The 22,013-nt window shown below is 45.4% G+C and overlaps 1 protein-coding gene across 1 annotated transcript in view; it reads left to right on the top strand.

The window, feature by feature from the left end:
- LOC135912007 (nose resistant to fluoxetine protein 6-like) overlaps positions 1–22,013 on the top strand; it is an 85,583-nt gene that overhangs the window by 36,062 nt on the left and 27,508 nt on the right. Inside the window, exon 2 of the mRNA XM_065444390.2 lies at positions 15,207–15,415. Coding sequence (XP_065300462.1) covers positions 15,207–15,415 — 209 coding nt within the window. The remainder of the gene's footprint in view (positions 1–15,206; positions 15,416–22,013) is intronic.

Raw genomic sequence — 22,013 nt, 5'->3', positions numbered from 1 at the left:
GCCTACTCTTCCTCCTCTTATCATTCGCCTCTTTCCTTTTGCCTCCTCCTTCTCGGCTTTCTTTTAGTCGTTACTGCTCACTACTAAGCTTTTTTAGTCATTTGTAATCAATTGTGGTCATTACAAGCGGTCGTTAGACATATTGGTCATATCATAGTCATTAGTAGTCATTACGAGTCATTTCAGTCATTATTAGTCATTACTGGTAATTACTAAGCCTTTTTCGTCATTTCTAATGAATTGTAGTCGTTACAAGTTGTCGTTCGACATATTGGTTTTTCGTAGTCATTACTACTCATTACAGCTTATTTCAGTCTTTATTAGTCATTACTGCCCACTACTAAGCATTTTTAATCATTTGTGATCAATTGTGGTCATCACAAGCCGTTGTTAGACATGTTCGTCATATCGTAGTCATTACTAGTCAAAACAAGTCATTTCAGTCAGTATTAGTCAGTACTAGTCATTACTAAGCATGTTTAGTCATTTCTAATCAGTTGTAGCTGTTACAATTCGTTTAACACATATTGGTCATTTCGTAGTCATTAGTAGTCATTACAAGTCATTTCAGTCATTATTAGTCACTACTGGTCATTACTAAGCATGTTTAGTCATTTGTAATAAATTGTGGTCAACACAAGCCGTCGTTAGACATGTTGGTCATATCGTAGTCATTCCTTGTCATTACAAGTCATTAGTAGTCATTTTAGTCATTACTACTCATTGCCAGACATTTCTAGTCATTTTTGTATAATTGTGGTCATTACAAGCCGTCGTTAGACATATTGGTCATTTCGGAGTCATTAGTAGTCATTTTAGTCATTACTACTCATTACTAGACATTCGTAGTCATTTCTAATCAACTGTAGTCAATACAAGCCGTCGTTAGACATATTGGTCATTTAGGAGTCATTAGTAGTCATTAGAAGTCAATAGTAGTCATTATTATCGTTATTGTTCACTAGCTGTCACTATCAGTCATTTTTCATTGTTTAATATGACTTCAATCTTTCTTCACATGGCGTGATGACGCTTCGGCAGACACTCCGGCAATCAGGTCTGCTGACACAAACTTCACCATGGGCCTAGAAAGGCTTTCTGTATACATGCACTTATAATACATACATACATATATATTTTAAAATAAACTGAACGTAAACTCGAACTACATCTCCCAACATACAAGTTCACAGGTCTTGGAAAGACAGAAGAAACGACTTGCATGCTAGTCCGAAATTTTGTGCAGTTTTTGTGTCAAAGGTGACCAAATTCTTGTTTCATTATATTCATTTAATGAATTTAGCCCTTGCGCCAATAAACCTTACGCATCAATCAACTCCCGAAGCCTCATAAAAGTGGCAATCCACAAGTGTCCATGTCGCGCGTTCATCAGGGCGGGCTCGCTAACGCTAGGCCAGGTAAACTGTGTCGTACCCCGCTCGCGCAGCCTCTCCGTCTCGCCCGTGTCGCCCGCCCTCGCTCACTTCCCATAAAACGATCGCATTTTTACGCTTCTCTACTTTGTTACCACTTTACGTCCCCCTCCCCTCTCTCCCCAGCTTAGGGTAGCCAACCGGATCTTTTTCTCTGGTTAACCTCCCTGCCTTTCCCCTTTCCTCTCTCTCTCTCTCTCTCTCTCTACGCTTCGGCAAAGAGCGAAAATTACGGTGGAATTTGGCACCTCACTTTTACTAGGAGTGCCTTTGCTTTCTTTCTTTATATATGTATATATATTTTTTTGCCCCCTGAGGAATGAGACAGACTCAATGAGTAGGCCAGATCATATCTGGAAGACCTGTGTAATAGACGACGTCTACCACGGTAGAACTAGCGGCTCCTTGGGAATGTGTGTCTTTGTTGTTGCGGACACAGGAGCGAGTATAACCCGAAGGCGTGTTATCAGTAGCGAAGCGAAAGGATTTAGCTCTCCGCTGAATGAGAGTGCGGTTTAGATTACTGGCCGCGCCAAGGTACTGGGCGAGCCTTGAGACAAGCCTAAACATTTTCAGAACCTTTGATTTAGCCACGTCATTCCTTGGGCCTTTGATCTAGCCACGTCATTCTCACATAAAAACAACTAATGATTTCGTTATCGCCGTGGTACAGTCACCGCTAACGTAAAGGGCACTACGAACGCGTACATGATTTTTTTTTTTTACTGTGGTTGTTGAAACTTAATTCCGCGGTATACTGACTCGTGCCCATGGGACACATATACTCAGTGCTATACATAAGTGGTTCCCACATTTGCTTGCTCCTGTCGAGTATAACCTTAAATATATTGCCACGGCAGTTGTTGTACTTGATTTGTACATTAAAAATAAATAAATGAAAAAAAAAACATGCGTTTGACTCAAAAAGGCAAGACAGCAGTGTAGGGAACGAAGCGAACGCAAGAAGGCACACAGAGTGCTCGCTTATATTCAGTATGCTTAATCTGTTTAAATTGTTGATGCAGCCTACATAACACTTCCAGATAAAACGTCACAAATCCACAAATGTTTTCTTACGCTGCAACTGCTCGTAAGAGCAGATGACAGCCGATCGTTATGTTCGACCTATAACTAACAAAGGTGGTCGGGGCAAAAAGCACTTACGAACAAAAAGTTTTGTGCATTGACCTCTTTTTTTCATCGCGGACTTGATAGTATTGAGATTATTTTGTTCGTTTAAGTTGGGTAAGTTACTAGTTTCAGCAATTGCGAAAGGGGGGGGGGGGGCCGCTGCACCTACAAATTTTGCCTCAATAACCAACCGCCTTCAAACACGTCCCCATGCAGCCTTTGTAGATAATGTAGCAACTAGCCCAACCACGCATATTACTGGACTGCATATATATTTTTTATCCTTTGTTGTTGATGTAATGTGATACGGTGGAGAAGGGTGGAGAAATATTTGAATGACATGCCTTACGAACCACTGTTCCAAAGCTGGTAGCCATTGAGAGCAAATAACATACGCGGCGATGGTACAGCACTCGAAAAGCGTAGCGTCTCTTTCTCTCATCATTCCTTGTCGGTGAAGCAGCTCACTGACCCGCACAAAGCTGCGAGGCGCAAGAATACACTATACTCGCTGTTCGTGTATTCATCTGTCTCTCCGATTTTTCCTGGTCAGTGCGCTGCTTCATCCACGTGGAGTGATGATTAGTCATCAACTCGCCCAACTTTCCGCATTACTGAACTCTCTCTCTCTCTCTCAGAGAGAGAGAGAGACTTTTTCTTCCTCCCTCAGTCACCTGACGGTGAGATATGTCTGGCCTTGCACCGTCTGGCAGACACGCCCCTCTCGGCGTTGCCTTACACGGAAGGTCGACTTTGTTATCGCAGTGACCCTCACGTGACACTTTGCCTTCGACTACATTCTGCGTTGTGCGCTGAATTTCTATCGAAGACACAGCGACATTTCCAGCCCCTTAGATGTAACAGAATGACAGCAAGGAAAACCTTTGCAACTGTACCTGCGAATTGGTCTGCAAAGATCGCGATTAAAATTTAGTGACCGGCATTGCTCGCAAGAGCCAGTTGCGTCGTCATATATTTGCGTACATCAAGGGATGCAAAAAAGGAACTTCGGGCCATTCGCTATCGGAAGGCAGAATTCTCTTGTCCCGAGAACGGCACCAAATTACTAATGGTATATTTGACTAGTATTTTCTGAATGCTTTAGTATTGATAGTAAGGCGGCACAAGACAGATGTAAAGTTGTGTTACGAGAACAAGGGGGTGAAACAGCTGTAATTGGCTTTTATTACTACATTTTGTGCCCGCTTGTTCCGGCAGTAAACTTTATAACTGCTGCGGCATCACAAGGCTTTTTGAAATGAGGGTAAGATAAATTATGGCTTGCAGTACGCTCGAACGAAACGTCTGAAGTTATAGAAATCTGACAACATATGCGGCAACTTATTTTTGATTTCGTCCACCTTTACATTCAAATAAGTTGAAGGGCTTCTTCGAGCGAGCACTATTCAACACTTAGCCGGGTTTGTTTTGGAAATCTGCAAACACTACAGCTGCCATAAGCTACGGCGGTGACGCAATTCCGCAACAACTTTCGATTTTTATTTGTGCATGCTGCGACGTGTGCAGCACTTACGTCGACTTAGTATACAAAACCAAATATGCTTGTCTATAGTATGAAGTCAAGGTCGGCGGAGTAATGCTTCTCTTTTCTTTTTATTGGGTTTTACGTGCCAAAACCACTTTCTGATTATGAGGCTCGCCGTAGCGGGAGACTCCGGAAATTTGGTCCACGTGGGGTTCTTTAACATGCACCTAAATCTAAGTACACGGGTGTTTTCGCATTCGGAAGAAGGAATGCGGTGTAAGCATACATTCCACAGAAAGATCATGAGAAAAAACAACATGGCCTGTTCGCGTTATCCTCCTATTTTTCTTGCTGCAGATAGATTCGTGTCTTCTCTCTGTTTGTTTTTTTCACTCGCCTCCTCCCCACCTGTAGGGTGGCAAACTGGACAAAGTCTAGTTAACATCCCTGCCTTTCCTTCCTCCCCCCTCTCTCTCTCTAAGCATCGTATCAGGCCAGTTTTGACATTAATTATAACGCTGGCAAAATCAAAACACTCAAGTGTTCCGCATGCGCTTCATTTAAATTTACACTGCGTGATTCTGCGGGCGTTTCAATTCTTCGCTGATGGAGAGAGTGTCCGCATCACTCGCTTCGTGTACGGGACAAAAAAACATGAAAATAATAGAAGCACTGACTAGAGTAGAGTGACAGTTGGCAACCGACTTAGGAGATTGTTTTTGTTTGTTTTTCATCATTGCATTTCCCTCTCCCTGTCTGGTTCGTACCACCCGACACAAAGCAGCTCAATCTTTTTTTTTTTTTTCTCGCTCTGTAAAGTGAGCTAACAACTGCGATCGCATTCCTCGAGCACCTTTCCTCTCTCCACCTTTCGTTTCCGGGCACACTTCAATTATCGGCAAAACTATTACAGGACGGAGGCCGACGGGCGTCCCCACCCTGCGAGCATTTTTCGCGTGCGTCTTGACGCGCCATTGTGCCCCGGATCGGCGAGGCAGTCGCGAGACTGCGTGCAGCCGGCTTACTGCAGCGAGCCGCTCGTTTCTGTTTCTCGCAAGTTGCGAGGAGCCCCACACGCGCCGTCGTCCGCCGAATCGGGCTGGATTGTGCGACGCCTCCGGAATGATCAAGTAGCAGGGAAATGGGGCTTGGGCGCGAACGCGTGCGTGTGTGTGTGTGCGTGTCTCAACGCGTTGCGTTCGAAGGGTTAGGCGGGGACTAATTGCCGCAGTCCATATATGCGCGAGTGTTCGAGTGCAGCCCTGCTTTTGTCATGGACGGCCACCGAAACGACGAAGGCTGTGGTCGAGCGGCCCCAGCAGCTTAATTCCCCCTAAACACACACACACACCCACACACGCCGTATAAGGTGTTACATGTAACGAATCAACGTGCGAAGCACGAATGCGGTCAGACCTCGTTACATCGAAAATCCAGAGAGTGAAACAGTAAAGCCTACACTCAAAAGGTGCTGGTGGCAATGTTCATTCCCGGTAATCAGCTATTTATGCATGCGCAATAAGGTATGTTAGCTTGTAAGAATACGCCGACAATAATGATCCGAGTAAAGCGTCGGCAATGCGGATAAGCGCGAACGGCGTGACGACGCGCGCGCGCTGCGATTCGTGCACTTCTCGGAAGTGTACCGACGGACGAGTGCACCTTGTAGGGCAAACGAAGGCATGCTCGCGGGGACCAGACTGTGCTCTGCACAGCAGTCGTTTTATCATAATGTGGCGAAATGCTCTGCTGCAGGGAATTACCAAAACGCTTAGCTACGGTATCCGCGCTTGGAAGCATTCGTGGTTTAACGGGAAATATGAATCAAGGAAAGCCAGGTTTGTGCTCTCCTTTTTCAAATATTTTTTCGCCGTTGCGTTCGTCTGCCCTTCTTTATTAACGTATATAATATATAACCTCAGCACCAGGTTAGCATAAGAAATATCATGGTGAGATTATTAATAACGACCTTTTGACGTTTATAATAGACTCACCGCGAGGTTATACAAGTAGCAGGCAGCTTATAAGATTGCACTCGGCGAAATGAATGAGGTATTGTCGCCAGTTGTGCTATGCGACAGTGACAGACTAACCTAACGCTGCTCAAAGCACATCAGGGCGGTGGCCATAGTGGCCGGAAGTTAGGGCCTGGATAATGCAAGGAATTTGTTAGTGGATCGAACGGCGGTAAGCCTACGTTCTCACCATGATCGGCCGGTCTCGAGCAGTGGATGATAAGAGAGGAACGTCAATCGATCGAAAGGAATCGCTACATTGCATTGGTTGCTTTGGTTTGTATTGGTTCTTGGTTCAAACCCTACAACGAATCGAAAATGTAGCTGTCTATTTTTACCCTGTTTCCCTATTTCCTGTTTTCCTTCTCCAATGTGTGCGCTAACATTTCATCGCATTTCAAGCCTGGTTGTAATAACATCCACGGACATCCTAACATCCACGGAAAATAACTGAAAGCACCTCTAAAGCTAGCGCAAGTAAATTTGGACAGGATATTGGAATGCTGAGGACACGATTTGGAGGGGGAGGGGGCATAATTAGATGTGGGTGAAGTTATTGGTGGCGTTCCGGAAATTCGAAACTTTTTTCTGTGTTAGCGCTTGGGACCTCTATAAGCGTTTCAACTCCAAGTATTCTCCTCCTCCGGCTGTCGCTTGCCACTCCTAGCTCGGCGTAGTCCGACTCCGATTTAACATACGGGCACATACGGGGCGCTTACACTTGCACGTTAAAAACTGAGAGTCCCTCCCAGTCCGCGTGCTAGGAGAAAAAGTGTGGAGAAGTCACGTAGTATTTTACGGGGTCAGCCCACGTCTTTTTGCCCACGTGAATGACTCTGCCGCTACTCATTGCTCTTCCCGATCGGCGGCGAGCGTCAGGCCGCAACAAATAGCTCTGAAACTCATTCGTTTCGCGACAACAAAATCTTGCCTGTCGCCTGTTCGTGCGGCACGCGTTCTATCGCTTGCGGAATGTCGCGCGCGTATTTCCTGCTAGTGCAGACGCACCTTTAGTGTTCGATACACGCAGGTGTCTGGGCTCATGACCGATTTTGACTGCTCAGTTTCTTAATTCTTGCATTCATTATTTTTAGCTTACCGAAATAATTTTGCAAGAAGATGGGGGGACATAAACAGTCGCTCATTTTCTGCTGATTTGCGTTGGTTGATATTGTTGCGGAAAGATGAAAGAAGAGAGAGGAAGAAGATCGCGAGACGGTGGCTGCTGCGTGTTGTAGGTGGTCGGCCATCTTAACTACTGTGACTCATCTTGTATATATATTGTTAATACAGTCTTTCTATACTCCCAACATCCCCGTAACAATATAATCGTCAGACTCAATGCGCTATTCGGTCTGGATCGTACAATCGTTCGACATCTCCACCAAAGCTGGAACGCGGTGGCCTACACGTGAAGACGCCCGAGCAGATGCACTGCCAACCTCTATTTCTATCGTCAGCGCGCTCATGCATTTGTAAAATGGGGAACTACTTTTGGTTTCGCAATCAATTTCCTCTGCCTTCATGATGTCAAGACGGGGGAAAACGTCATCTGCAACCACAGACCCAATGTTATGAAAAGATTTCTTAATTCATCTAGGCTTGTGATGGCGTCGTTATCAAATTTACCAACCAATTGGTAAAGTCCTCCACAGGAAGAGCCCATGTGGTTGGGGAAGGGCCGACTTTTCAAAGGGCTATGAACGGCCTACGAAGATAAACATATTCGAAAATGGCAGTTTCCGCTGTGAATCGCCTGCTGTCGCAGTAAAATAGTTAAAGGGGCCCTGAAACGCTTTTCTAGTTAATAATAGAATCCACTCACTGTTAAAGTACGTCGTCCTTCGAATATCACGCCGCATAATTTTTTTCGAATGCTTCAGCTATAAATGGAGTTTTAGCACCGATACCCGGCTTTCTCTCTCTTTTCGTCTGCACTAACGTGCTGGAAGCTACACAGCGGAGAAGCCAAGAGGGTAAAGCCCTGACCATAAGTTGAGTGTCGCGGAGCGAAATGGCTCGTCGCAGCCCCCCGTGACGGCCGCGGTAGTTTACTAACGTCTGCTGTCGGGCTTGTTGGTACATGACTTTTAGAAATGGTTTCAGGCGCAAAAAGTAAGACGTGGACAACAGAATGACAGACACGGACAGGCCTTAACATGCACCTAACCTAAGTAAATGGGTGTTTTCGTATTTCGCCTCCATCGAAATGCGGCCGCCGTGCCCGGGATGCACCCGTGCGTTACTGTGCGGCTCAATCTGCACAACAACGTGTGCAGAAGCGAACACACGTGCCCTGCAACAATGTGTACAACGTGCATATGTACGTTACTCTGAGAGTCTGAGTACTATACGCAGCCTAATTGTATTCAGTTCAATTAACTTTTTTGAATATATATTTAGTTACCTGACATTTATAGACAAAGTATACACAACGCCGCAATGTAAAGAGCACACGACTGTAATAACCAATGTGCGTGTTCTTTTAAACTAGGCTGTCACGAATGTACAACTGAGGTATGGCCAATTTGCCGTCTTCTTACACCGCGAATAGGTTCAGCATTCCGTAACTAAATCCGAGGACACCTAAGCACTTCTTATGAGTTGTTAACCCGAAAACATTAATGTCCAATTGAACGCCGGTGAGCGGTCCTTCGAGTTATGAACTGCCCTCGGGCAAGCGAGCGTGTTGAGACGCTTGGTGCGTTTTGGTTTGGCCTTACCGAGGCGCAGTTAGCTAGAACACAGGCGAAAGCGTGCGCATGCAAGGAACGCGTGGATAACACATGCTTTCGAGAGCGAGAGTGAGGGTGACGTGGCGTCGCGGCGATGCCCTTTCCCCTTACGCAACAACTGGCGCGCTATCGGCGCAGGCGTACCCTTTCGCCCGCTCAGCTCCGTCGAGGCGCGATCGTGCCATGACGTCATGGCCAATGGGAAACTAGGCGCCGTTTCCTTCCTGCAGATAGCATACGCCGACATTTTCGCATCAGTGGGCCCAGTGGCAATTTCGCATTAAAAAAGAACGATAAACATTTATACATGGTTTTACGTTGAAATACTGCCGCCTATGTGAAGTGGAAGGAAATTCGCCTGTTCAACCTCGTGAGCAAACAGCCGTGCCGTCGGTGAGAACTAATTAACATGATTAAGTTTGCTTACGTCATTGCGGCTGTACTGAGGCTATGTGTAGCTGTCGTATGCATTGCGTGCGAAGTCATGCTAGCAAAATCCAGCACTTTCTTGAAAGAACGGAACATAACAACACTCTTGTAATGCTTGGGGGACTGCTTACATTTTATTTAGTTTTTATTATTTTGCGCAATGCCTTGGACGGCACTTATTTCGTTAAACTTAAGTGCACTCACGCACTAGAAGTTAAATCAGTAATAGGAGCTTTCTGTGATCTGCATGCATTTAGACATTTTGGACACAGTTGCTCGACGGGGCAGAAAAAAGTATTGACGCTGCGAAAATCCCCTCATGCACACAAAACCTGATTACAAAAAGGAGTACCTCTCCCAGCCTGCAGCACTTCTAGATCACCGCAGTACACTAAGATGTCGCCGTATATAACCTGGTTTAAGGAATATAACTTTACTATGCAAGTAATGATAAAAAGTTTGCAAACGTGCGAGATAAATCGGACAAAAATGCAGCTGGGAAAATTTTAGCAATATATTGCCCTTTATAAGTGCCGTCTTTCGAATTTCGCTCCACTGCAGCCATTCCTACAAGTGCGCACAGACGCAACATTAGTTCACCGTATTCCAACGTTTGTTTTTATTTACCAGATTAATTGCCGATGGCTTGCGAACGATCTTGTTTCAAAACTAAAGCGTGTCCTGGCCGAAGGCAAGACCCGTTTATCCTGCGCGGAGCGGAAATCATCAAGGAAAGAAGCCGATCGAATATCATTCACCGCACGCAGGAAGCCCAGCCGCCGCGGGAACGAAGAAGCTTATTCCGTGCCTCGGTCCGGAGACACTCAGAAAAGTGGCTGATTAGAACAACGGGACGAAGGAACCGGAAATGACGGCTTCGGTTGCGCGCTGCCACAAATATGTCGTTTATTCGCGATCAGGATCACTTTATCTGCGATGTCTGTTACGCGAAGAGGAAAATTCCCCCACGAAACTACTTGACACGTTTTATCACGGAAAGAGACCAAAATGTTTCCGCACCGTCGGTCGTAGAGTTCTTTTTTTTATTTTTTTTATTGAATGAAAAGGGACGCGTCTCGCTTTCTGCTTAGAACTGGCTTTATTCCAGTGAACGTAGCGAAGAGCCTGAGGCTAGCAATTATAATCTACAGATAGAGACGGCGCTAATTCGTAAGTGAACTGACGTCGTCGACTTCGCAATTTGTAACTACCACCTTCGGTATATAGATGCCGTCACAAAAAGTCTGATGAAGCCGGGGCAGGAAGCGCTCAATACGCTACACAAAGTTACTGCCACGAAATGTTATTGCGGTCACGAAGTGTTATTTCAATGGCCTCCAAGGCTGTGCGCTTTGTTTAGAAATTAAGCCAGTAAAAGAACAAAATTGCTCGTGAACGTGGTGACCAGCGCATTATTCTGCCTTTGGCCACTATGTACGAAGCATCCTGCGGAAGATATATCCGTTAAGATCGTTACTGAAATTGTCACCTGACAGGGCGACAACGTCTGCCCTCGATACTGTGGACCCTGATTTGAACTTCGGTGTGAATATAGTACATATGTGAACTTGTCGACAACTCTGAAAACCTATTCTCACCACTTTTGATGCGTTGCCTCGTACGAGGCGTTCACTCTGCGATGGGTATAGGTAAGCACGTAGGTTCCTGCCTCTCTTCCTTTCGGTCCTCTTCAATCAATTAAAAAGGAAGGAACTATATGTCCGACGACTAGAACCAGGGTGCCCCATCACAAAACCTGATGTTATACCCATTAGGCCCCAGACGAATGCTTGTTCCGCGCGTGCTAACGCCGACTAGCACTTGGAGGCGAGCGACGCGTGTGGCATGTCGCACGGCAACAATTTCCTTAAGAAAGTGAGAGTACGTACTACCTTACCATTGTCCTTCGCGTACGTCAGGTCGCATAGCAACAAGTTGCTTCTAAATGGGAGGGCGCGCCGGTTTTCCCCATATTGTACTGTCTTTGAGATCGGCCCATGTCGTCAGAAACAGGTTGCAACGTTTCTTCGCCAGAGTACAATAAATCAGTGGTCATGACGTCACCATCACCGCCATACTATCGTGGTCGCCTAGCTGTTGTCGTCAGACACTCGCGTCACACACAATCGCTAGCTTTACGCAAACATCTGGAAATGGTTTGCAGAAGGTCAAACGATGCTACATAGCCAGTTACAATATGCTTCACCTAACACAGGTTACCACAGTGCCTGGGATCTGCATAATGTTTTTTTTTTTCATTGGTATAGTATACATGAATCATTTTGTTTTAAAAAATACGTTCTGTAGGTTCTCCATCTGACACGAGTAACGAATCATATGAAGACAAAGCTCATGATGCGTTGGAATATCACAATACTATGCACAACGAAAGCCAGTCGCTGCGTGACCATAACTGAGCGCACTGAATAGCTGTCCCTTTTGTCTTGGCGATATCAGCGCTTTTAACCTACAATCTTACCACTGGCGTTTTCGAAGTGCATACATGCACTCCCGCACTACTTTTCGGGCTTCTGCAGTTTAAGGCTCGGCCAATAAAAGGGAAGGCTCCAGCTGCGGTTCCCCATCTTCCAGTCCGAGGGCAGGCGTCTTCTTTTTCCACAGTGCGCCTCGCCGCACTGATGATAGCGCAAGTCAGCAGGAAGTGTATATATATATATATATATATATATATATATATATATATATATATATATAGGAAGTCAGCAAACTATGACACTAAGGACAACTAAGGGAAAAGTAGTTGTAATTACTAATTGAATTAAAGAAATGATAGATTAATGGCAAGGAAAGTGGATGAAAGCGCAACTTGCCGCAGGCGGGGAACGATCGCAAGCGTAATGCGAAGTGGTATCGTTCCCCACATGCGGCAAGTTGTGCTTTCATCCACTTTCATTGCCATTAATCTATCATTTCTGTAATGCAATTAGTAAGTACGTCTACGTTTCCCTTAGTTGTCCTTAGGGCGATTGTTTGTTGGCTTCATATGATAGGAGCAATAAAAAGCGTTCCCTTCGGTTAGCCTCCTTTCTTCTTGTTCATTATATATATACATATATATAATACTTTATTGACACAGGAATTCCGCCAACACTAATACATAATAGGCCTGCCAAAGCCGCATTGGGCTTGAAGGGCAGAGCCGACAGACAGCGTTTAACACGATGTAATATCGCGGATAACGCAAGATATGAAGAACCATTGTTAACAGGCACTGACACACAAGAGAAACACAAACAGCAATGAGGAGGCAAAAAATGAAAAGAAACCACGTATCATGCAATGAAAAGTAACATAACCCACCATTCTTAATACAGAGCAAGAAAACATACATCAGGCATTTGTATGACACTTAAAAAACCATCAATTATCCTATTGACAACAGCCAACAAAAAACAATGAAAATAGGAACCAAAAAAAGAGACAGGAATATAAATATGAGATCTGCAGGGAGCAGGGCACTGAAACAAAACGAAAGTACTCGGTGCACGCTCTATTCACACACATTAGTAGGCGTAAAATAAAACAAATAAATCAATGTATATATATATATATATATATACCCGTCCTTGGCCTCACGCCCAGTACCCCGCAGTGACCAAGTTCTTTTCTTCCTGTTCCGCATCGTTATGGGCAGTCCGAGAAATCTACTTAGCCGGGGACGGATACGTTCAGTCCATTCGAAACTTATAACTGTTGATCGTGGCACAGAAAGCGGGCGTAGCGTTATAGTAGTTATAGCGCGCTCGGCTTGAGGAAGATAAGGACTTGAAGGACCTTGAAGGATAAGGAAGCATAAGGACCACCGTCCACTTTTTTATGTTGTATGAAGACCGTTCGCAATTCCTGCGAATGGACGGACGCGTAAAGCCCATTCCGTATAGATTACATAACTGCTCTTCTCAGTAAAAAAAAGGGGCCCCGGCCACGGCGGCCGCATTTCGATGGGGGCGAAATGCGAAAACACCCGTGTGCTTAGATTTAGGCGCACGTTAAAGAACCCCAGGTGGTCAAAATTTCCGGAGTCCTCCACTACGGCGTGCCTCATAATCAGAAAGTGGTTTTGGCACGTAAAACCCCAAATATTATTATTATTATTAAAAGGGGCTAATCTGTTCGGTGCACCAGGACAGATGATGGAAGACGTAACAGAAAAACGCGCAGAAGCACCATGTGCCTGTGTATACCTGTATATGCCCATACCTCTTTCTCACTGTCATTGTTTTTCGCACTGTTTCATCCGCCCTGATATCTGACCAAATAATCCAAGGTTCCACCGTGGTAACACGCTGCGGCCCGGTGTTTGCGCATAAATTAAGCAAGTAATTAAGTATTCTGTTTAGCCAATGTGGATTGCAAGAGCATGTATGGCTTCAAATACGTTGCAGTTCTGGCATATCGCGTGCCAAAACCCGAATGTGCATGATTATCAGGCCAGCCATAGTGTGGAACTTTGCATTAACTTTGACCACCTGGAGTTCTTTAACACGCATACAACTCTAAGCGCACGAGCGTTTATGCATATCGCCCTCATCGAAATGCTGCCGCCGCGGCTGGCATCGCACCAGCTATATACCTCGAGCTCAACAGCGCAACTCCCTAGCCACTAAGCTGCTGCGGTGGGTCTCTAAATAGCTGCGTCTCGCAATAGCCAAGAGGTAAACTGCTATTTGCGAAAAAACTGCTAAAAAGTGAAATGCAAAACATGGGACCACAAAGACGATATGGACGGGACGAGCGTCTTGACATTGGCGTTTATTGGCTTTGACAGTGGCGTTCCCCCTTTGACATTGTCGTGTAAGTTTGAGAAACATAAGTGAGAGAAAGGCAGGTAATTCAACCAGACGCACCTCTGGTTTGTTACCCTACACAGGAAAATATGGTGTTAGGGGATAAAAAGAAAGAGCACTAAAGGTGTTGCTTCGTCCGGGGGTCCACATGAAAACTGCAGTCATTCACTGAGGTCTGTCGACTTCGCAAACAGCAGTAATTCACGTGATTTCAGTTTTCAGAAGGCCAAGCACCCAATCGCTAGTTTATCAAGTGCGCACATTTCCGGCACAAAGCTCTTGTGCGTTTCATGACAGAAAAGTAATGAACACATGAACACTTGGCGCATCATATTCTTCTCACATAATATGTCCACACGAAGATAAGACGATCCTGCAGAAGCACTAATGCATGGATGCGTCGGTATCGCAACGAATTCATGACCATAAACAAGTAAACAAACGAATGTTTTGCTATCTTCTTTCCATCGACGGTTTTTTTTTCATTTGACATTACTATTCGCGACTATATTTGTTTGTTTGTTTGTTTGTTTGTTTGTTTGTTTGTTTGTTTGTTTGTTTGTTACACTGTAATCCATCAGCGTCACTGCTGACATGATAGACAAATCAGTATTTTAGCTCGCAAGGACATTCCTTTTCCAAAGGCGCAACGTGATTCTACACTCCGTTTCGCAGTAATAAGGCACTGGAGTGGAACCTACAAGGCCTGCTCTGGATCTGGAGACTGTGCTCGAGGCTGAACAGGCGATGCTTAGACGAGGAGTTCCAGAAGCGTAGCGGAGGGACAGGGACATTTCTGATTGGATGCCCTGAGCTGTATAGTTTTCATTTTAGGGTCACAATCTTGTGATGCAAAGCGTACAGTATCAGTTTAACTTTGTACTTTCGTCGACGTTTTCGACGTTCAGTGGATACCATGTTTTTTTTTTTCTTTTCTTTTTTTTCCCTTCACTCGTTGTGCTCCCGTCTATACCGCTCACCCTGCCAGCGGCAGGCCAAATGGCGGCCACTGAGGCCGAGGTTTGAAACCGGGGCATTGTGCAGAACCTCCGCGTGGCGGGCTGCTCTATATAGCACCGTTTCACGTGTAAAATTATTTCTTGTGGCCGCGGTCTGTGCTACTGTAGGCCCTGGAGATTGAGCAATGTCGTTTCTTTTTGTCGTCGCAGTGATCACCTCATCGGGACTGATCCCAGCGAACCTCTTCGAGGGCTCCCTGAGTAACCTGGGCAGCTACGAGCAGTGTCTGCGCACCAAGTCGGTGGGCAGCGATGGCGAACTGGAGATTCAGGGACGATACTGCTCGCTCTTCTTCCGGCCGCCGCCACTCTACTACAACCGCACCTCCGAGCAGTTCAAGGCCATCGGGGAAATGCAGGTATGCGACCGTGGATACGTGCAGCATGGATACATGCAGCATGACCGTGGATACAGATGACCGTGGATGCAGCATGACCGTGGATACATGCAGCATTCCCGTACAGAGAACGGGAACGCCCTCGCTATGGGAAGGCTCACGAGACTCAGATAGCAGTATCCCGCACACTGCCGTAAAGAAGGCTGTTAGTTGTTATAAAAGCACGTTGGAGAAACGAGAAGAAAATTAAAGGAGCCACAGGTTAATTCAAGCTTTCAAGGCAATAACACCGACCGTGGAAAAAAACGTAAGGCAGCGTAGACATTCGGTTTTCTTGAGAAATAACAAAAACAAAGAGACAGAAATGACCAAACCAAGCGTTTCTTAAGGCTGCACAACGTATCGCTGTTGCACAAACAATAAAAACTCAAAGCGGAAAGTCAGACGTGCCGATTGTTCGCATTCAAGAAAAAACGAAAACAAGAACTTGGTAAACATACCTGATGTAAAACGAAATCGCAGCAATAGGAATATAATTCGTTATTCAGGTGCTAGAAGATCAGTACTTACTATAGTTTTCAACCACTGTGTGTTTTACGTACAGCATGGTTGCCGCTAGGAGGATCGGAGTGTCGTGTGAGTGCGAGCATCTGCATGTTAACAGACGCAGATGCATTGTTCTTTTAACGCGTATTCAATGCTATAGAGTCATTTGAGACTCCCGGGTGAGGCCTTGTCACGTATGTTGGAGTTGTCCGGCAGTTAGTCAGAGGGGAATAGCCTTTAGCACTCAAATAGCGGAAACACCGTACCACTTAGTGCTGGCGGCAGAGATATCGGGAATCTTCGCAGTTGCCAAGGAGAACACGACAACTCCAGAGGGGAAATTTGGCATAGTAAGCGCGACATTCTTGGCGTGGTACTCTGCTCTCTAAAATTGGAATGTATTTTACTGTCCCGGCGCAAAGCAGTTAGGTGTGTTAGGTGTAAAAAAAGTTACGTTTGTTTAATATGGGAAGGAGTCGCCACCGAGCGCGTCTAGCCATTTTTAATTTTTATATGTGTACTGCATTCCGTGCGTTGTGCTAAGATATATTAGTCATTGTTCGACATTCCACATTTGCACTGGGGAATAACCAAATGAGTAGGTTTAAGTAAACAAACAGCCCTGTGTGGCCACATCGAGCATATTAGAAACGGAATCCGTGTGAGCTGCGCACCTCAGACACGTTGCATAGCTGCTTGTGTATGAGTGAGTAGAGGTTATCATGAGAAAGTCGGGTGCGCAAACCAAGACTGTTTCGGGTCGTTTCATCGCCTTCTGGAAGCTCCGTTACGTCTTGCACGACACATATACGCATGGCTGCTAGCAACAATCCCAGGGCCACACCGTGAAGGGCTAGATTCTCGTCTACGCGTTTGTCGGCGGCATTTCGCATTTCCTTGTTCCAACGGTAAACGTTGCACCATGCAGGATCTATCTATTCCGGCCAAACGTTCCTCGTGAAAAAAAAAAAACACATCAAGGGGAGGGGCGTGGTGGTTCTATTGTCATCTGCATTGGTTCAGCTGCCACTAATCTGGACCCCTATTTGGGAAATTTCTTTTCAGAGCGCTTCCTCAGCGGCCCGCACTCGGGCACTCGCCACTAATGGCAGCGATCGGTGCGATAGCGAGACGATCGTCGCGGCGATGTGATTGGCAGGCGGTACTTCTCGCTCATTGCATAGTGAAAGCCTCCGCTTTGGTAGCATTGGTGCCATGTTAGCGTACAAGATCACCCGGCAAAACAAAGGAAAAAAATTCGTGGAGCTATTCGTAATCGTGTTGCTATGTTCTCCTGCTGGGTGGGCGTAAGTGGACATTTCACAAGTCAGTATCGAAGCCGACGCTACCGTGCAATGTCTTACGAGTTTGTTGTTGCAGTTGCTCCATCTGCTGCTGCGGCACTCTTGCGAAATCAGGACGTTTGTGAATGTAACGGACAGTGAATTTCGTTTAGATTTTTATTCCTCTTTGGAAAAACGGCCACAGAAAGGTTTGCAATGCTTCAAACGATGTTTATGGAGGAAGCACTCAGGTGTACGCGAGTTTTTGAGTGGTGTGAGCGCTACCAAGAGAAGAAATGAAAGATAAAAAACCAAGCATCTTCATTTCGACGCACCTTCGACCAGTCATACCTACTAGATTTTTGAAGAGGTTCAGCAGCAACAACAACAACAAAAAGAAAAAGCGAGTGTCGTTGCTGCACAATTCCAAAGGCGGAATTAGGCGGAATGGTAAAAATAATCTGAGTACCTCCAAGCAACGGAAAACAACATTACCTAGGTTTTTCCCAGCTACATGGCTTTTCCATATTGCTAAATCTTAGTGCATGATAGTTGGGACACCTTGTATATACAAGATGCTTCACGTAACTTGAACCAAGAATTTAAATAAAAGTAGTTAACCGCAACTGAATGAAACCAATGAGATGATTTGCCGTCATGTGGTTTTTATATTGCGCTTAATAAGGTAATTAACTAAGATCAATTATGCAAAATTTTTGATGTCCCCTTTAGGGCCATGTGCGTTTCGTTACGTTGTAGAGGGAACTTCAAAATGACCGATCCAATTTTTTGTGCCAACGTACATGCTGCGTGGTGATTTTTTCCGGCGTTTAAAGAAAGCCCACGAAATATGAAATAAAACCACGTGACTGCGCTCGTGCGCTATTTTATTGCAGCGCGCTCAACCGTAGGTCGAGCCTGTCGCTTATCAGGGACGACGGTGCTTCCTTTCCGTGTGCCATCAGATGGTGCCACCGCCAAAGATGCTGAGGCGCTGTGAAGCCGATGCCTAGAGCCGCGGGCCGCTCACTTTGCCACGGTCCGCGCGCGCGGTTTTTTCGAACGTTCTTTTGCGTAATGCTATGTTCACACTACGGTCGTAACGCGCGTAACAGCTCTTTTGGCGTATCGAACGTAACGGCTGTAAAACACGTTACGACAGTTAAGCCGGCACCTTTGTTCACATTTACTGCTGCCTAAATTACGGCTTTTACAACAGGCCAATCAAATTTGGAGCTGCAGAATCGACGTCACCAGCGGTCCAATATGGTTCCTGCTAACATGCGAGCGCTGGCCGAGATCGAAGAAATTCACGCTCAAAACAAACTTATAGTCATGTATTCAATCGCCCAAAGACGACGAAGGCGACGCAGAAGAGTTTGGGGAACGGCAAGCATTTCTCGACAGGGCCGCGGACGGCGATTTTCACAACCTTTTCGCCAAGCTCCGAGTTGGTGACGCTGCGATGTTTCATAACTTCATGCGCATGTCGCCCCAGCAGCTCCGCTTCCTTGAAAACCTAATGAGACCACTCATCGAAGTTCGGAGCACGCATCTGCGGCCATCAATTTCCTCGGCGGATAAACCAGATGAACTGAAAACAGTCTCGCAAGGCGCACTGCAAAAATTTTCACGAACACAGCCAATCGTGCCCACGGAATGGCGGAATGGCACTTCCCCCGCCCGGAGCTGTCTGCAGACGGGAGGACGGAAGTGTCGTCACCGGTTGTTGAAAGCCGAAAGCTTATCGGTCATTGGCTGTGTCGCAACGGTCGTAACATAACAGTCGTAAATGTTGCCGACCCTTTAACACTCTCACCCACGATTTTTGCGAGAATTGCGCACGTTGGTACCTTTACGTTCGCAGTCTGAACTAGACGCATACGCTTGTTGCGCTTCCGCTTACGTATGTTACGAAAAATCGGCGCCTTACGAACGTAGTCTGAACATAGCATAAGGCGGAAGACATAAGTTCGGCTCCTACCTGCGGTAATTAATCTTTTCGTCCACTTTGATTTTTTCTTTCATATTATTCCTAGATTTCAATTAAAAAAGTGGTGAAATTCCCCTATTCCTTTCCCGCTTAATTGTCTGTTTACTTCACATGGACGGCACTTGCGTAAGAAAAGTTTTATAGACATATGGACGCGGGCCTTTGTGTATGATTAAGAGTTAGCTGCAACACTGGCATGATTGGACAGCTTATGTTGGATTGGACTATAGCCAAGGTGGGTTACAAGAATTCTACAGTCCGGAAAATGTCAGGATCTTTCTAGACAAAAGTGCGTATAGTCGTTCATTGGAAGATGTGCAGGGAGTATTATGGCTTCACTTCCAAGGCTTCTGCATCTGCCTCCATAGGACGATGGCCGAGATCAGAAACAGCGCTTGTTGTTACTGTGCGGCAAGAGTTCCGAGCCTAACAAAATAATTGCCCTATAAGGTGTATAATATGCGATGGCAGTACGAGAATCGACGTTGTTAGTTAGGAGTATATAAGAGAACAACAGAGCAAAAGGAACAATGCGTCATATGTTACGTTACATTGGTTATAAGGCTCAAAAGCACAGCCTTTTGTGAAACACTTTTGTTGAGTAACTTTAATAATACAACTTAATTTTTTTATGAATGCGAACTTTCTGCGTTTTGGACGTTTCATTGAGCGCCTTCTTCGTCCCTGCATATATCGTGATACTTTGCACACCTACTGATACGTTGTACATCTACTGATACGTTGTACATCTACTGATACGTTTTACTTGGCTCTCACTTAAATTGGAAATCAGCGATGTCGTATACGAGCTATTCTTCCTTTTTGTTCTTGTTGTTGTTTGCGCACAATTGTCGATATTTTGAGTAATGAATTAAAGGACCGATAAGCAAGTTTTTGAGCTTAGACGATACCGCCAATTCTTAATGGCTAATAAAAAATAAGGAAGTATTCAGAGTTCAAGTGCTCCAGCTTCGAAAAGACATTCCACTGAAAGTAAAAATGCTCTGTTTTGGAAAACCTATCTGATCTGAACGTAAATAGACAGCGTTTTGTACTTGTTCAACGCCGTGGCACTGCGCTCGTAGAAAACTACAAATTCATATTATTATTATGTTCAGCGCTTTTAAGGAAGGGGAGCAAGTCAACAGGGCATAAGGAAGGTAGAACAAAATTATCAATGTTCCTTCTGTCCTCCTCACTCACAAAATAGAATTTCTTTTTTTTTTCTTCTCACGAGAAAGTACCCATAATGATGCCTATGCCACAGTGCACAGCTGCCAGTGGTGTAGCCAATCCCGTCGGCTGTGGTCAGAAGAGCGTGGTGGTGGAATGGTGGAGTGTTCTCTAAAAAACTAAATCTTATCTTAAAAATTGTCTTCGCTGTTTCCTTCCGTTCTTGTAGTGCTTCGAATTTTCCCGCCTTCACGAGCGTGCCCCATCGCGTTTGCTCTCCGAGCTTTCTTCACTCGTATCGGTACATAACGAGCAAATTACACTTCCATTTTTCACCTGGGGGCCATAATGCCTGTTCGCGTAGTAAACGTGTCTTTAATGATAGACGCAGAAGCAATGCGTGCCTTTCGTTTTCTAACTTGGCCCAGTTCTTTAGTGCCAGCGATTGCCCCCGGGAAATCGTGCGCAGGAAGAAAGCAAGGGCGTAGCGACGGTCGACGAAGGTCTCCGCGGATTGCACTGCGACGACGTTGCCCCGAAACGACGCTCCGAGCTCGTCGCGCAAACTAATCAACTGCGTGGCTCTTATTAACTAGGCCTTCAGCGGTTTGATGAGGACGTTAAACCCGAGACAAAAGCTATTGCGTTGCTTCGCAGCGATAGAGATGATAAGGGAACCTCGCTGCACTGGGCCGCGCGCCTGTAGCGGTGACCCCCGGAACTGAGATCAGAGGTTGCAAATGTGGGACGATAAATTATATAAGCTTCTCTTCTCCCGTTTTCTTCTTATAAAGCCTCGGGCGGTGCAGGCGCAGGGCCGATACTGCGTTTCTTTTTAATCGCTACGTTTTATTTGTGCCCATAAAAGTTATTTTATGGAGTTGGTCATTTTTTTTGTCTTTAACGTAATTTTAATCGTCTTTGATAGTCTATGCATGTCGTTGAGTAGTAATGCTTCCTATATTCTGTCGTACAACTTGTTCGGTTTCGTTCACTATGTTAATTGTATCGCCCCTCCTGCTTGGCCTTCGGACTGCAATATGTCCTAAATAAATAAATAAATATAAAGAACAAACGCACCTCATATGCATCATATCACATTTCAGCGCTTTCTGACTTGGTATATAGTGCACCGCGCAGCTTATTTATTACATTTTGTATTTATTCTATGCTCTCCTGTATATATATCCGGCCATATCGGGGCCTCTCTTCGCGCTAGATTTTTCTGAACATGTAACCATTTTTTTTCGTCATATATTTTACTCCATTACGGCTGCGCGAAAAGTAGTTGCCGTCACCACTATAAGGTGAATAGATCTCCTTTTTTTTATTCCCCCATTTCATTAAAGAAAACAAACCCATATACATAACAGCATATGGGTAGCCGGCACCTTTAAGAGGTGTAAACATCCCTTTTCATGCGTGTTAATTAACCCTTGTCTGGCATGAGCAGCCTTTAGTCATAATGAGAAAAAAAAATGATTGACTCCGTCCTATAAACGAAGGAATTCTTCGTGTAGGATATCAACAGAGCGACTGGACTGGAAAAGTTTATTCTGGTCCTGCAGGCAGTGCTTAGCGCGTAGCGGGCGTCTCCCACGTAGGGAGTACCTGGCGGCCGCTT

Source organism: Dermacentor albipictus, chromosome 1 (assembly GCF_038994185.2).
Source record: "Dermacentor albipictus isolate Rhodes 1998 colony chromosome 1, USDA_Dalb.pri_finalv2, whole genome shotgun sequence".
In the NCBI taxonomy this organism is placed as follows: Eukaryota; Metazoa; Arthropoda; class Arachnida; order Ixodida; family Ixodidae; genus Dermacentor; species Dermacentor albipictus.
This window is presented reverse-complemented; position numbering and strand designations above follow the sequence as displayed.